Genomic DNA, 15479 nt, shown 5'->3' on the forward strand with positions numbered 1-15479 from the left:
CTCCTTTCCTTCACCTAGCCTTGAAGCTTCTCCACCAGAGGTAAACCTGAGCTCCTGCACGTCTGGACTTGTCCCAAGTGCCCAGCTGCAGCATCCAGCTAGCCAAAGGTGTCTCTGAGGTGAAAGCACCACAGCTGCCACCTTGGTCAAGCAGCAAGGGCCAGACGAGCCCAGGCACGTTCCATCCGGCTATATTGCTATTTAATTCCAGTACCGAGGGACACGGGGGGCTCTGGGCTCCACCACAGCCTGCTCCCACTGCCCAGCTGTGCCCCCAGCCCAGAGCAGACCCTCCCCAACCTGATCCAGCTCTGCACATCACCCTCAGCGGTGTCCCATCACCCCAGGATGGAAGGGGTGATGGAGCACAGAGCTCGGTCAGGGAGGGTGTTGATAGTTTAAAAAGCAAAAATTCCTGGTGGATGCTGTGCTCCCCTCTCCCTGCAACACCTCAGGTTGCTCTGGGATGCTCCCATTTTTTTTCTGGAGCCCTCACTGCAGGATGCAGAGGGGACAGGGTACCTGGGAGCAGCTCAGGTCGATGATGGACAGCGTGGCCAGCGGAGAGCGCTCTGGAAGATCAAAAGACACCTCAACATTTTCCTGGAAAACAGCATTTAAAAGCTTGTTTCAGTCAAAAGACACGTCAACATTTTCCTGGAGAACATCACTTAAAATCTTGTTTCAGTCATGGGATGGCATCTGGAGTCTTCAACACCAGGGAAGGGCACATCTATCCTTACTCAATGATGTCTGTGTTAAACCATAGGAATTCAGCTCCTTTCCCAGGGCTGGAGGCATTATGGTAACTCCTTCAAGCCTATAATAAGTTCATCTTTGCCTGTAGGTTTCTAAGCATCTTATTTCTGCAATAATTTATCATTTTCCTTTCTATCCTCTATTATTCATCACCTGAGGAAAAAGTCAGCTGCGCCAACAGAAGGCACAAAGTCTGCTGAGCTGCAGCGAGCGTATAATGGAATTCCAAAATGGTTTGAGTTGGGAAAAATCATCTCATCCCAACAACCCTGCTATGGCAGCTTCCACAAAGATGCCAAGAGAGCAGAAAAAGCCAAGAGGGTTCAGAATTGAGGCAGGGGGTGGGGAGAGAGGCTCCCCCAGCCCTGCTGCAGCCCTCCCAGCAAAGACCCTGAGTTACTCACTCACATTCACACCCTGGGCACAAAGGCATTCCCAGGTGCTGGGAGCTGCTCCCAAGCCCTGCTCCTCACCTCTCTGTACCTCTCCATCTCCCTCAGGAAGGTTTTCTCATAGAAGAGCCCCTGCAGCCTCTCCTGGACGTAGTTGTGGCACAGCTCCTCGAAGGTGGCCGCTCGCTCGCGCCGCTGCTGCCGCGGGCTCTGGAAGCCAGGGGTGTCCACCACGGAGATGGAGCCCATGGAGAGGTGCTGGGAGGAGAAGGACCTGGGGAGAGCCACACACAGCACCAGGATTTACCCACAAATGGCAGCAGAGTGGTGCCAGCTGAGCCCTCACAGTGCCACAGGAGACACTGCAGTCCCAAGTGCCAGCGCTGCAGCCTCAGCTCTCTTCAGAGAGCAGCAGGCACAGCTTCCCAAAGATTTTTTTTCTGGAGAAGCACAGAGAGAAGAAAAAAAAAACCCCAATTCTTCTCTCTATTCTCTACTCCCATTATTTTTACACATGTAAAATGTGTTAAGAAAATCATTTACCTAATGTGTTAAGAAAATTCTTTACCTAAAATAATTTAATTAATTAAACACCAGTGAAAATTGTTTTGTTTCCTTAGCTAATTGAGCCAAGCCTGTAGCTAAGTGGTGTCTGGAGACAGTCACGAGATTTTCTTTAGTATATATCTTTAGTATAGTATAGTATTGTTATAGTAGCTTTTTTGAGCTAAGTCTTAAGCTTTTGGAGGTCTATAACACACTCAAGGTAGCTCAGCTACCTTTGGAGGCATAAAAATCAGCAGGATGGCTTCTATTGCAGTATTGGAAACAAAAATGTTTAATAAAAGGCAAAATAACAAACAGAGAAAAACTGAGCCAGGTGCAAGAGGTTCTTGCTCTTGGTAAAACACCTTACAAAAGCGATTAGTTTCTTTGTTCACTTCTTTTTCTAGTAAATTGCTTAGGTGAGACTTTTTGGCTCTTGTCTAATTAGCTATTTTTAAGTTTGAGGTGAAGTCCTCTAGGCCTATAAGGTGGCCTTTTCACATAATCAAGGAGAGAGAGAAACTTCTAGTCTTCTTTCCTTTTTGAGGGGACAAAGGCTAGTTTTGTCACAGAGGGCACACTCCTATATAGTATCTCTTTGGTATAATTATATTAATATAATATAGTATAGTTTTAATAAAGCAATTGTTCAGCCTTCTGAATCAATACCAAATGCCAATCAAAATTAAATGCCAATCATTCCCTGTACTAGGGGCTCCCTCCATTCTACAATACCAGCGCCACTCCCACATAAGGATTTTCACACAGCTGCCTGTTTTTCCAGCAGGAATCAGCCACATGCTCCATGCTGCTGGAGAAGGGGCTGCTACCCCAGCCCCAGCTCCCAGTAGCTCCTTGGTACCTGTTGATGAGCGAGACCACAGCAGCAAAGAGCTCCTCGTAGAGCCCCGAGGCCATTCCCTCCACACACTCCACTCCCGTCATCTTCGGCCCTGGCGCAGCGAAGGGAAGAGCAGGAAACACTTTTATTTCCATCCCAGGTTCAGAGCTGGGATCTGGGATTCCCTGGGTTGTGGTGCAGGAGAACCCACACAGCTCCACAGCACATCCCCTGAACCTGCCCTCAGCTCTCATGGATTTAAGGAATACAATTATTGCCATGTCAAAAGTCTCCTCCTCAGGTTCTGGCTTTTATTCCAGGGCCCACCTGGAATTCTGCTGCTTCCGTGGAATCATCAAGGTTGGAAAAGACCTCCAAGATCATCAAGTCCAAGCTTTAAGGAGCGTGGGAAGGCTGACCTGAAATCCAGGCAATATCTCACCCTCCCACCTCACACATGCTGGATCTGCCTCCATGAATCAGAGCCATACAATAATTTAAGGTTTCTGGTGGCTCAGCAGCACAATCCCTGATACAGAGCTCCATGAAGGACACAGGTGCACCAGCTAATTTGTGGAGTTTGGGGATTTCCCCCCTTTTTCTAGGCAGAGATCTCACAGCATTTAAGCCACATCACTTATCTGAATTCATCTAATTTCATCCATCCCTAAGGAGGGTCAGGCAGGGTCAGCTGGAGAGCAGAGGGCAGCGATCTGACACAGCACAGTTAATGATTTTATTAAAATTAAGACCTACCTGGGCCTCTCAGCCTGAGAAAAACAGGACAATTTTGTTTCACCATTCCTTCTCCCCCAGAAACAAAGGGGAAAGGTGATATGGGAAACATATATGTAGATGAAAACTCAGAATTTTGGAAGCATGTAATGTACTTAGGTGGGTGGAGGAAAACAGAAATACATGTATATATAATATGTGTATTATATATTTTAATATATCTATTTATATATAATATTTTATACATATTATGTTGTATTTATATTATATTATATTATATTATATTATTATATTATATTATATTATATATAAACATATAATAATATATAGCTTATTTAACAAATATGCAAATTGCAGAACACAGTTTGTACAGGAATGTAACTTGCTAGGTAGAGACAACTTGTAACAGAACACATAAGAATTTTGTTGCCAGGTAAAGACCATAAAGATAACTCAGTAAAGCAAAACTCAGGAACTGTTGAAACCCATAAAGCAGAACTTTTCATTTAAGGAGCCAGCAAGAACTAGGCTCCTGGTTTTGGCCTGAGAGAAAGCCAAACCTCCACTTTGCCTGCCCAGAAGAAAGGGTCAAGCAGCAAACATTGAGGAAGATGATGTTACTTCATCAAAAACACCCACCAGGACCACCAGGAAGCGTGGCACCACCAAAAACTCTGGGTGGTGAGTGGGCAGGCAGGGAGGTGCGGGCTTGGGGGCTCAATGTGTATTTAAACCTGAAATCTATCTCACCTGTCTCAGAAATTTTGGTGGAAACACCTCCCCATGCTCCCAGCTGGAATAAACCACACCCATGCATCCCAGCTAGAATAAACCACACCCATGCATCCCAGCTGGAATAAACAACACCCATGCTCCCAGGTGGAATAAACCACACCCATGCATGCCAGCTGCAATAAACCACACCCGCTTTACAGTTTTAAATTGTAAACTCCTAATTCCACAAATGAAAGGGATGGGCATGGTGGTACCTGGCGGGCTCTCCTCTGCCTGGGGCCGGCCCCGCGCTGTCACCTGCGCCAGGATGTGCCTCAGGTGATGCTTGAAGACGGCGCTGCCGAGCTCCTCCACGTCGCAGCCCAGCACCTCGGCAGCGCGGCTGGCGCTCTCGAACCTCAGGAACTGCTTCCTGCCCACTGCGGAGGGACACGGGGGGCTCAGCATCACCAAAACGCCCCCTCTTGCACCCCCAAAATCAAAACGATCCAAAGGGGACCAGGCGAACCACAGGACATCAGAGTTTCAGCAGGGCAGAGCAGCAGATGTGCTGGTGGGAGCTGATGGGATTAGGAAGCAATCCCTCGAAATCCGGGATCACCTTTCAGGGTCCCAGCAGTGTTTGCTGTCCCTGCAGGCGGGAGCAGCAGTTCCTCCCCTCGAGCAGACACGGCTCACAGCCAGTGATAACGATCCCAGCTTAATGATTTAAATCAATAGGGAAGTCATCTGCAGGGTTAATCCTTTTACAAATCCAGAGCACCAAGGTGCTGTGGAGGAAGCCAGGCAGCACAGCTTATAAACACAGAGGGATGAGCAAAAGTGGAAGCAGCCAAAATCACCCAGAGACCTCAGGGTGGCACTTTGGGTGCTGGATGAGGAGCCTGGGGGGCTCACAGCTAAAATGGGCCCTTAAAACACAGCTGGAGGCTGGTGGCAAGGAGAGGGTGTGGGATGGAGAGTGAGAGGTGCCCACACTTGGGAAGCTCCATGGGAACCCTCTCCTGGCTGAGGGGAAGCACACAGCAGGGCTGCAGGGCTGGGGGTGCTTCATGAATCAGCCCCCTTCTCCCTGTCCCTTTGATCCTTCCCCAGTATTTCATTGCTGACTGAAGGACTCCAACATCAAGGGCTGTGCTAGAGCAGGCAGGGGAATTGTCTCAGCACTCCAGGCTTTGATTTATTCTGTTTCCACTTGTTCTTGTCTGAGCTGGCTGGACGGACGCTGATTCCTGTCAGACACAAAAGCTCTGCCTGACGGGGAGGTGGAAGGGCTGGGGGGGCTGCACAGACCTGGCTGAGATCCCACACTGCCCATTTCTGCACCCCACACTGCTCCAGCATCCCAAAGTGCCCATTCCAGCACCCCACACTGCTCATTCCAGCACCCACACTGCCCACTCCAGCATCCCTGGGATAAACAAGAGGGTCCACTCATCCCTGGCACCCCCAGGCACCATTTTAGCCTCCATGAGCTATAACCAGCAGCTCCACATGGCTCTCCTGAGTGTGATGTGACCATGGAAAACTCGCTGACTTTAACACCTGAAGGGAATTACTTTGGCCCAGGCAATAATTGAGAGAAGCAGAAGGAAAACACAGGGTCAGCACTCACAGGGGCAGCTCAGCCTCTCTTGCTGCAGCCCCAGGCCATTTCCAAACTGCTCAATGCCCAATTTCCAGTGTTCCCAGGCCATGATGCCACAAGGGTGGGTCTGTGCAGGGCCACAGCAGCTCAAGCACTCACTCTGGGCTATTGCTGGTGGTCTCACTGACCCCAAAATTCCCCCCTGGCTGTCTCAGTGCTCCTGTCCCTCCTGCTGCCCCTGACTCTGCAGGGTTTGGGGCAGCTCAGTGTCCCCCACCTGAGCAGCAGGTCCCAGCCCTCGTGCCCTGTAGTTTTCCTCCATCCTGAGTAGTTCTGGAGGGTGGATTTGCAGCGGCCTTGCTGTGCCAGGGGGTTTGGAGCGACTCCTGACACAGCTGTGGCAGCACCAGGAGGGCTGGAATGGCAGCCACCACCATTACAGGTGTGTGCTGGGAAGCCCACAGGGAGCTGGGAGCCACAAAGCTTTATTCTGATATCCTGATATTGTGATATTCTGATGTCAGGCAGCAAAAGGACAGCGCGAGAGCGAGCTGAACGCCGCCCCCGCTGCGCCCCAAACCTCCCTTCAGCTTACAGGGACAGCAAATAAATTAAACCAGGGGATTTTCTGCAGCCCACAAAGGGACTGGAGCACTCAGGTGAATGGTGCCCGGGGTGCCCTGCTGGCCTCCAGCTGCCAGGCTGCTCTGCTAATAAAAGAGCTGCTCTAATGCGTTTCAAAGGCAGCTGGGATGGAGCAGAAGGAGCTTTTGAAATTCAGCCTTTTCTTCTCAGCGTTTTTTTTGTAGCTGCAAATGCATTTTCCACCCCCAGCCAGGGAGAGGTGGTGCTGTTCCCTCCTGGTTTATTCCTGCACAAACGGAATGGGTGAGGAGAGAAGGGGAAAAGGTGCCTTTAACCCACACTGGGGCCCGTTTAACACGTGCCAGGGCAGGGGATGTGCCTGGCTGAGCTCCTGAATGCCCTGGAAAAGCAGCGCTGAGCCTCCCTTTGGTGAGATTTCAAGGAGAGGATTTGGAATACACAACATCAAAGGGCATGAAAGGGGAAGGGAAGAGATGGCTATCGGGAGACAGGTTTAACCACATTAAAAGAGTCGTCGCCCCCACTGAGACTCTTGCTCCACCCGGCTTTGATCCATTTTTTATCCATATTTCCTTTCATTTCTCCCCTTTTGTTGACACGCGGCGGGGGAATCGATACCAGAGTGAGCGACACTGAGACATGATCTGCTTGTTAATCCCACACCAGAGAGTGCTCAGGGCCCTGCCTGCGTCTGCTACTCCCATTCCTGCTCAGAGAATGGAGCAGCATTTGTTGGGCACAGAATTCCCTCCCAGACTGATTTACTGAGGACAGAATGTGCAAGAAGTCTGAGCAAAGCAAAGATCCCCATGACCACCCCTTCACCTGCCATTGAGCTGGGCCCTCCCAAAATGACACACATCTCCAAAATCTGCTCTCCTGAAAACTCACAGGGCTGAAAGACTTCCAAAATTTTTTGGCCAAAAGCCTTCTGACACTCATGACACATAGGGTCATCTATAAAAGCTGGAAGGGCACTAAAGTAGATGGAGATGAGGAAAGAGAGCACCAGAAAGAAGGAGAAAAGAGAACTCACTGTAAGTCATGACAGCATCTATCCTTTTAAAATAATTAATAAATGATTAATGGCATAAATTACCATAAGATGTGTTATGACATGTTGCAGAGACATTTATAAATGTCTGTGCCTTAGTTTATGGCAGCCTTTATTCAGTCCTCATAAATTGAAGGGTGTAAATCAATGTGGCTGCCTCTGAAATGGGTTAGAGCACGTCCTAAAATCATTTGTAAGGGATAAGGCAATTTCTACCCATCCATATTAGCAAAGTCTCTATAAATACAATCTTCATCCAGACACAGCCTATTATAATTCAGTTACTGTGGTAGACACTCAAGAGATGATTAAATTAGTGAAATTAGTGCTACCTGGAGCTGTCCCTTCGTGGTGTCATTGGGGACAATGTGCCAACAAAGGAGTCACCCACCCCAGTCCTTCCCAAGGAGTATAACATCCTGTCACCATCACATTTTCTGAAAAATCCCCTTTGCCCAGGATTATTCTCCTGGGAAGATGAGAAGCCTCAGAAAAAAAAGAAAAACAATTTCATCTCATTTGCTTCTTCTGTGTTTTGCTGCTTTGGAATGTGGAAAAAGGAAAACAATATCATCTCATTTGCTTCTCCTGTGTTTTGCTGCTTTGGAATGTGGTTGGAGATTGTTTATCCAACATGTTAACTGTTTTAACTTAATGATCAGTCACGGTCAGGCTGTGTCAGACTCTGGAGAGAGAGTCACAAGATTCATTATTATCTTTTAGCCTTCCATCTGTATCCTTTCTCTATTCTTTGGTATAGTTTTAGTATAGCATTCTTTTATATAATAAAATAATAAATTAGCCTTCTAAGAACATGGAGTCAGATTCATCATTTCCCCTCTTCATCAGGGGTCCCCAAAAACACCACAACACCCAGCAGCCTCTTCCCTGTCCACATGTGGCAAGGACAGAGCTGCTCCAGAAGCAGGGAGGACACCAGCAGGACATCCCACCTCCCACCATGCAGGAAGAGCAAGGAAGAACTTGGAGCCACCAAAAAACAGAGCAACCTTGGGATGAGCATCACCCCAAGCGCTGATCCCTGCCAGGCCACGCTCCCTCCCCTCTCGGGCACAGACACGAGGTGTGAGGGAAGCAGAGGCAGGATTTCCCTCACCTTTGCAGGCTCCAGCAGCTCCCAGGTGGTAGATTCCAGCCAGGACACGCCACACGGCCGCCTGCTCCTCCGCGGTGATGCCCAGCGTGCCCATGGCAGCCCGGAGCTGGGAGAAGGCCACCAGGGCTCTCTGCTTGTCCTCAGGCTGCAGGGGACAGAGACAGGGTGTCACTGCCTCTGCTGGGCACCGTGCCCCACAGGAGGGAGAGGGAAACCATCAGGACAGCGAGGGAACCACAGAAAATTTGGAGCAGGTGTCACGGACACATTTTCTGAAAAATCCCTTTGCCAGGATCTTTTCTCCTGAGAAGCTGGGAAGCTTCAGCTGCTCCATGTTTTGCTGCTTTGGAATGTGATTTGGAGAATTGTTTAACGAGTATGTGAATTGTTTCTACTTGATGACCAATCACAGCCAGCTGTGTCAGGACTCTGGTCAGTCCCAAGATTTTATTATTTGCTCCTTTTCTTTGCCAGCCTTTTGATGGCTCCTTTCTCTTTCTTTAGTATAGTTAGTTTTAGTAGAGTATAGTTTTAGTGTATCTTTATGATATATATTACATTATATTATGTTATGTTATGTTATGTTATGTTATGTTATATTATATTATATTATATTATATTATATATAGTAAATTAATATAATATATAGTAAGTTATTTATAGTTATATATGATAGAATTATTTTATTATTTTATTATAACATCTATAATTATATATAATATATATAATAAATTGATATAATATATATAATTAATTATATATTTGATATTATATTATATGATATGGTTAATATATAATCAGCCTTCTGAAACATGGAGTCAAGATTCTCATCTCTTCCCTCATCCTGGGGACCCTCAAACACCACCACAGGCATGTTCCTTGGGTGCCTGTGAAAGGAGGATAAAACCCCATCTCTGAGCCCAGGTCTGCTGCATCAGCAGGGTGAGGAGCTCACTGTGCCCTCCCCAGAGCTGCTGCTCCAGCAGTCAGTTCCTCTGGCTGCCAAAGTGGAGCAGGAGCTCCCTAATGAAGATGGAATATTGGATTTATCAGTAGATGATGTAACTGCAAATTGCTGCGATTCATCCCAGCACTTTTGGCTCGTGGACAATCTGCTGGGGCTCTGCAGACAGCTCAGACTAATGAGGGGCTGGAGGTGGGAGGCAGTTGTGGAGCTTTAACCCCTGAAATTCGCATTCTGGGCTGCCCAAAGGATGCTCTTGTCCCTTTTGCTGCAGGGGAACGTGAGGGATAGATGACCCTGGAGCAGCAGAACCTGGTCCCAGGATGGCTGTGGCATCCCAGTCTCAGCAGAGGGGTGCTGGGGGGGCTGTTTGGGCAGACCCTTCCTCACATCCCAACATCCCCTCCCTCCCCTCCAGGCTCCCAGTACAGTGGCATCATCATGAGACACCCAGGAACCAGGGAATCCATATCATCCTCCAGCTCGTGGTGACAAAGAGGGTGCCCTGCACCATCCCACCCCAGGATTTCCCTCTCCCTACCTTTGTGAAGGGTTTGATCCCAAAGGAATTGCTCTCAGCCACCTGGTGCAGGTGCAGCATCGTCCTGGGAGTAGTCACAAAAAAATATGAGAGTTAAACTCCCTCCTTGGCTGCCCTCAGCCCTCCCCAGCCACCATCTGAGGGACCTGGATGGGACAGGCCATCACAGCACTGCTCCACACAGGGACATCAGCTGGAGCCTTCTCCTGGGGACACAGCCTGGTGGGAGCCAGAAGTGAGAGGGAAAGGGATCTCTGTGTCGTTTGTCACCCCAATTTCAGCTTTAGTGGAGGGGCAAAAAAGCACCAGGAAATTCCCTTGTTTAATAGAAAATCTCTCTGGATGCAGAAAGATCTCATTCATGCAATTGCTCTCACAATCCCTTATCAGGGGGGTCTCAAAACCCCATTGATGGAGGGAATTTGGGTATAAAGGATGGGGAATATCCCTGGGGCTGTCACACCCACCTCTCTGCCACATCCAGCCCTGCCAGCAGCAGTGGGAAGATGTTGAAGCTGCTCTCTCCTTCGGGCTGCTGGGCAACACGGGCCCTCTCCAGCAGCAGGGTCTGGGGACAGAAAAGGGGACAGGGAGATGGAAAAGGGACAGGGAGATGGAAAGGGGACAGGGAGATGGGAAGAGGACAGGGAGATGGAAAAGGGACATGGAGATGGAAAAGGGACAGTGAGATGGAAAGGGGCCAGGGAGATGGGAAAGGGACAGGGAGATGGGAAGGGGACAGGGAGATGGAAAAGGGACATGGAGATGGAAAAGGGACAGTGAGATGGAAAGGGGCCAGGGAGATGGGAAAGGGACAGGGAGATGGAAAGGGGACAGGGAGATGGAAAGGGGACATGGAGATGGAAAAGGGACAGTGAGATGGAAAGGGGCCAGGGAGATGGGAAAGGGACAGGGAGATGGGAAGGGGACAGGGAGATGGAAAAGGGACAGTGAGATGGAAAGGGGCCAGGGAGATGGGAAGGGGACAGGGACATGGGAAAGGGACAGAGACATGGGGAGATGCCCCTGGAGCTGCCAAGAGGGGCTGGATTTCTCCTTGCAGGGACTCAGCTGGGTTTGGGGGCTGCTCCTCCCACCCAGGGCTGTTCAAGCAAGAGCTGAATCGCGATCCAGGCATCAAGGAGCAACTTCAGTGCATAAAGCAACACCCACAGTCCCTCTGAGCTTCCAGAGGTCTGGGCAGTGCCATGGCCACAGCAAAGATGCTGCAGCATTGGGGTAAGTCACTGCCTGGGCTCCAGCCCTGCCAAAGATGTTCAGTGCCAGCCTGGAGGCAACAATGAGTCTGCAGAGCTGGGTGTCCTCACCCCAAACTGTCCCATGGGTGTGCCAGGGTGGTTCTGGTGGCTCTGATGGGGACATTCCTGCCCAAGGAGAGCTCCCCCTGGCCACCAGCTCCCCATGGGTGCCCAGGGCAGAGCAGTGGGAAGCCCTGGTGCTCCCCAGGACACCCTCCTCCCTCAGACAAGGCCCAGAGGCACGGGCAGCTCTGATTAAAGAGCCTTTGATAAGAGCCCTGACATGATAAAAGCCCTCTGGGGCTCAGCTCCGGGCGGCCGTGAGGTGCTGCTAATGAAACGCTGAATTATACATTTCCTCATCAACATTTCATCCCAGCACTGCCCCCAGCTCTCTGCCAGGGACAGGGACAGGCTGGGGGACCCTGCTAGGCTGCTGGCAGAGATTCTGCTCATTTGGGGCCATTTGGGCACCTCTGGTTGGGAGGAACAGGGAGCAGAGCAGGGAGCAGAGCATCACCCCTCGTGCCCAGCCTTGCAGCTCAGGGGAGGCTCATCCCCACCCCAAGGACCCCCATTTTCAGCCAGAGCCCTCCCCTGTGAGCAGTGTGACAGGTACCTGGAGGTGAGCAGCGGTGACCTGGCCAGTGGCACTGAAATCCAGCGACAGGACCATGGAGAAGCGCGTGGAGCTGCTGCTGTGCCCGGTGCTCACCGAGCCAAAGGCTGCCAGCACTGTGAACATGGCCTGGATCTTCTCCACTGCAAAAGCACCAGCAGAGCCCCCTGAGCCACCCTGCAGCTCTGAAGGATGGGTCTCCTCCTGCCTCATCTCTGCTGCTCCATCCCAGCCCTGGGGAACTGCCCGGGCATGGGGTCAGCATCCCACAGTGGGTGTCCACGGGCAGGAATGGGATGTGCCAGCCTGCCCAGCGTGTTCCAGGCCATCCCTCAGCCCTTTGCAAGAGCACGGTGTACCCGGGAGAGCTGAGAAATCCAACCCTGCCCTCTGAAGGCGCTGCCTGCCGAGCAGCAGCGTCACCTGTAACCCGAGCAGGTGTGAAATGTGGAATCGCTGCCCCGAGCGCCGCTCCAGTGATTCCCTCCCGCTGCTCACAAATCTGCTGAGGCTGCCGCGGGGACAGTGGCACTCGAGGCCACACCTGGTGCTTAGGAGCCGCCCCAGGGGACACAAATCCGGGTTTTTATGTGGCTGTGCGTCCACAGCCTGCACAGGCTTTTGATGAGCATCCAGTGCCATCCCTTCCTGTACCTGACACCCTGCCCTGCCCATACCTGGCACCCTGCCTGTGGCAACCCAGAACACCCCTCTGGCTGTCCAGGATGGCCAGGACGCTCAGAAGCCCTGGCACAGAGCCCAAAACACCTGTGGTTTTCATTATGGCCCCTGGAGCAAATTACCAACCTTATATGAAGATCAGCAAGCCACAACAGCTTAGGTAGAATAGTGAAGTTATCATGGGGTGGAAAAAGTAGATTTTGGGGGTTTTGGTATGGAGGTTCAGGAGGCAAGATGGAGGGAACTGGTGTGTCCAGCCTTTCTCTTTCTTCTTCTTCTTGGCCTCCATCTTCTGCTGTGATGGTGGCACTTACAGATTGGTTTAGAGTAGAAGCTGACTGTCTAACATAGGTGATAGGTATTGGAAAGTAATTGTAAATAATGTACTTTTTAGTATAAAGACATAACACTGCCCCTGGGGCAGGCAGAGTGCCTGGAACTGTCCTGCTGGACAGACCTCAGCAGGGCAGGAGAAAAATTTTTATAGATAAGAAACAATAAACAACCTTGAGACCGAGAAATGAAGAGCCCTGAGTCCTTCTTCAAGTGCTGGGCTGGGAAAAGAGACTTTCTAGCTTTTCTTGGGGTCACTCTGACCAGCCAGAGATCCTGACACCTGCCCATACCTGAGCTCCTGCCTATACCTGACACCTTTCCCACACCTGACACCCTGCCCTGCCCATACCTGAGCCCCTACCCTTACCTGTGACCCTGCCCTTACCTGTGACCCTGCCATCCAGGCTGCCCGCCGTGCCCACCAGGTACTCCAGGGCTCTCTGGCAGCAGCGGGTCCTGCCAGCCCCGCTGTGCCCCAGGGGCACGATGGCCTGGTCCTGCCTCTGCAGCAGCAGGTTCCGGTAGGCTCTGTGTGCCAGCGAGCAGATGTGGGGGGGGAGGTTGTCCCGCTTCCCCCTGGGAACCTGTGGGTGAGGAGAGGGTGACAGAGCACAGCCCAAACTGGCTTCTCACTGAGGGAATCCTGAAGGTGTTTGCCCTCAGGGTGATGGTTTCTCCCCAGGGTGCAGAACCTCCTGAGCCTGAGTGCTCAGAGCTCCCCCAGCCCCAAGACCAAGCACTCCCAGAGCATTCCTGGCCATCAGGACCTTCAGAGCATCCCCGTCCCAAAACATCCCTGGTCCTGAGTGTTCCCAGAGCATCCCAAGTCCCCAAATGTCCCCAGAGTATTCCTAATCCCAAACGTCCCCAGAGCAACCATAGTCGTGAATGTCTCCAAAACATCCTCTGTCCCAAACGTCCCCAGAGCATCCCCGGTTCCAAATGTCCTCTGAGCATCCTCAGCCCCAAAAGTCCCCTGAGCATCCCTGGTCCCAAATGTCCCCAGAGCAACCATAGTCCCAAATGTCCCCTGAGCATCCTCAGTCCCAAATGTCCCCAGAGCATCCCCCCTCCCAAATGTCCTCTAAGCATCCTCAGTCCCAAATGTCCCCAGAGCATCCCCTGTCCCAAACGTCCCCAGAGCATCCCTCCTCCCAAATGTCCTCTAAGCATCCTCAGTCCCAAATGTCCCCTGAGCATCCTCAGTCCCAAATGTCCCCAGAGTATTCCCAGTCCCACATGTCCCCAGAGCATCCCCGGTCCCAAGCATCCCCAGAGCATCCTTGGTCCCAAACGCCCGCAGAGCATCCTCAGTCCCACATGTCCCCAGAGCATCCCCGCCTGTCCCCGCACTGTGACAGTCCCACGGTGCCACCTGCCGGCCCCGCCGCGCCCGGCGCCCTCCGCCACTGTCCCCAGGAGGGTTGGTGGCCAATTCCCGCTGTCCCCGGTCCCTCTCTCACCTTGCCGGTGCCGTCGGTCGCGGTGCCGGTGGCGATGGCCACCAGGCTGGGCCCCGCGTAGGTGCAGGGCAGGCGGGCTCGGAAGCGCTGCCGCAGCGTGTGCATCACGCTGCACTCGTTGAGGCTGATGAGGGCAGCCAGGTCCTCGGCTTGGTCCAGGCTGGGGGGGTTGGTCTGGGGAACAGAGACAGAGACCCCTGGAGCTCTGCTGTCATTGTAGGGCTGTGCCAGACCCGCTGGCATCCCAACATCTTGGGCACAGCCAGTTCAAGGTGATGCTGGAGAAGCATCACTGTGCCCTGGCACTGTCCCAGCACCCCCAGCCCAGGGAAGGAGCTCACCTGTCCTTATTGCACACAAAACAACACGAGTGCACACACTGTTGCTTTTAAGGTGAAGAAAAAGGGAATTTATGCTTTGATTCTAACATTTATGGTTTTCTAAAAGAGACAGTGCAGTGGAGGGTGAAAGCGTCACCTCTCCACTGACACTGGGCAAACTAAAATCTATCAAATTTCTCTTCTTCTATAAAAGAATGTAAAACAGTGAGTTGTTTACAGAAAGTGTGTGAGAAAGCTTGCTACAAGAATGCAAACATCAGAAGGCTTAGAAAAATATTGAAAAATCAGGGTGACACTCACCCTCTGCACGCTGTCCTCGTCCACCTCGGTGACGGTGCCATCCTCGTCCCGGCGCACCCTCACCCTCCCTGCTGGCAGCTCGGGTGTCCCCACGTCTGGTTTCAGCTGTGTGGCTGCAGGAGAGGCTGGTGAGTGTCCCTGGGGTGGGGCAGCCCGGGCAGAGCCGGCTGTGGTGTGTGCCAGCGGCCAAACCCGACCCCGACCCAAACCCAGGAAATTCCTCTGGCTGCCCTGGAGGGCTCAGAGACCTTGGCACAGAGCCCAAGACCCCTGTGCCTTTGGAAAAAACCAATTACCAACCTTCGTGTGAAGAATTACAAGTGAAAAGAGTTTAAGTAGAATGATAGTTTGTCACGGGATGAAAAATAGATTTTTGAGGTTTTTAGAATGAGGGCTTGGGTTCCCAATATGGAGGAATTTGGGCGTGCCTTGTCCCTTGTCCTTTTTCCTTTTCCTTCCTAGCCTCCATCTTCTGGGTGAACATTATTTCTCCCATTCTCCCATTCCAAATGCAGCTCTCAGCCCTTGTTCTCTGAGAAAAGCAGCCTCTGTCTGACCTTTAACTGGGCTCCATCCCCCTGTCTGGAACCTGCCAAGGCCTC

The 15479-nt window shown here is 51.5% G+C and overlaps 1 protein-coding gene across 1 annotated transcript in view; it reads right to left on the minus strand.

Annotated features, from left to right (window-relative positions):
• The window catches only part of MYO18B (myosin XVIIIB), a 64488-nt gene that overhangs the window by 41980 nt on the left and 7029 nt on the right, over positions 1 to 15479 (minus strand). The window contains exons 9-19 of the mRNA XM_054289054.1: positions 14878 to 14990; positions 14237 to 14410; positions 13159 to 13357; positions 11757 to 11899; positions 10346 to 10446; positions 9879 to 9942; positions 8374 to 8518; positions 4263 to 4427; positions 2560 to 2650; positions 1233 to 1425; positions 523 to 603 (exon numbers count right to left, since the gene is read on the minus strand). Coding sequence (XP_054145029.1) covers positions 523 to 603; positions 1233 to 1425; positions 2560 to 2650; positions 4263 to 4427; positions 8374 to 8518; positions 9879 to 9942; positions 10346 to 10446; positions 11757 to 11899; positions 13159 to 13357; positions 14237 to 14410; positions 14878 to 14990 — 1469 coding nt within the window. The remainder of the gene's footprint in view (positions 1 to 522; positions 604 to 1232; positions 1426 to 2559; positions 2651 to 4262; positions 4428 to 8373; positions 8519 to 9878; positions 9943 to 10345; positions 10447 to 11756; positions 11900 to 13158; positions 13358 to 14236; positions 14411 to 14877; positions 14991 to 15479) is intronic.

The sequence above is a fragment of the Melozone crissalis genome, unplaced genomic scaffold (genome assembly GCF_028551555.1).
Source record: "Melozone crissalis strain CALT ecotype California unplaced genomic scaffold, PUWL_Pcris_2 ptg000063l_1, whole genome shotgun sequence".
NCBI classification, from domain to species: domain Eukaryota; kingdom Metazoa; phylum Chordata; class Aves; order Passeriformes; family Passerellidae; genus Melozone; species Melozone crissalis.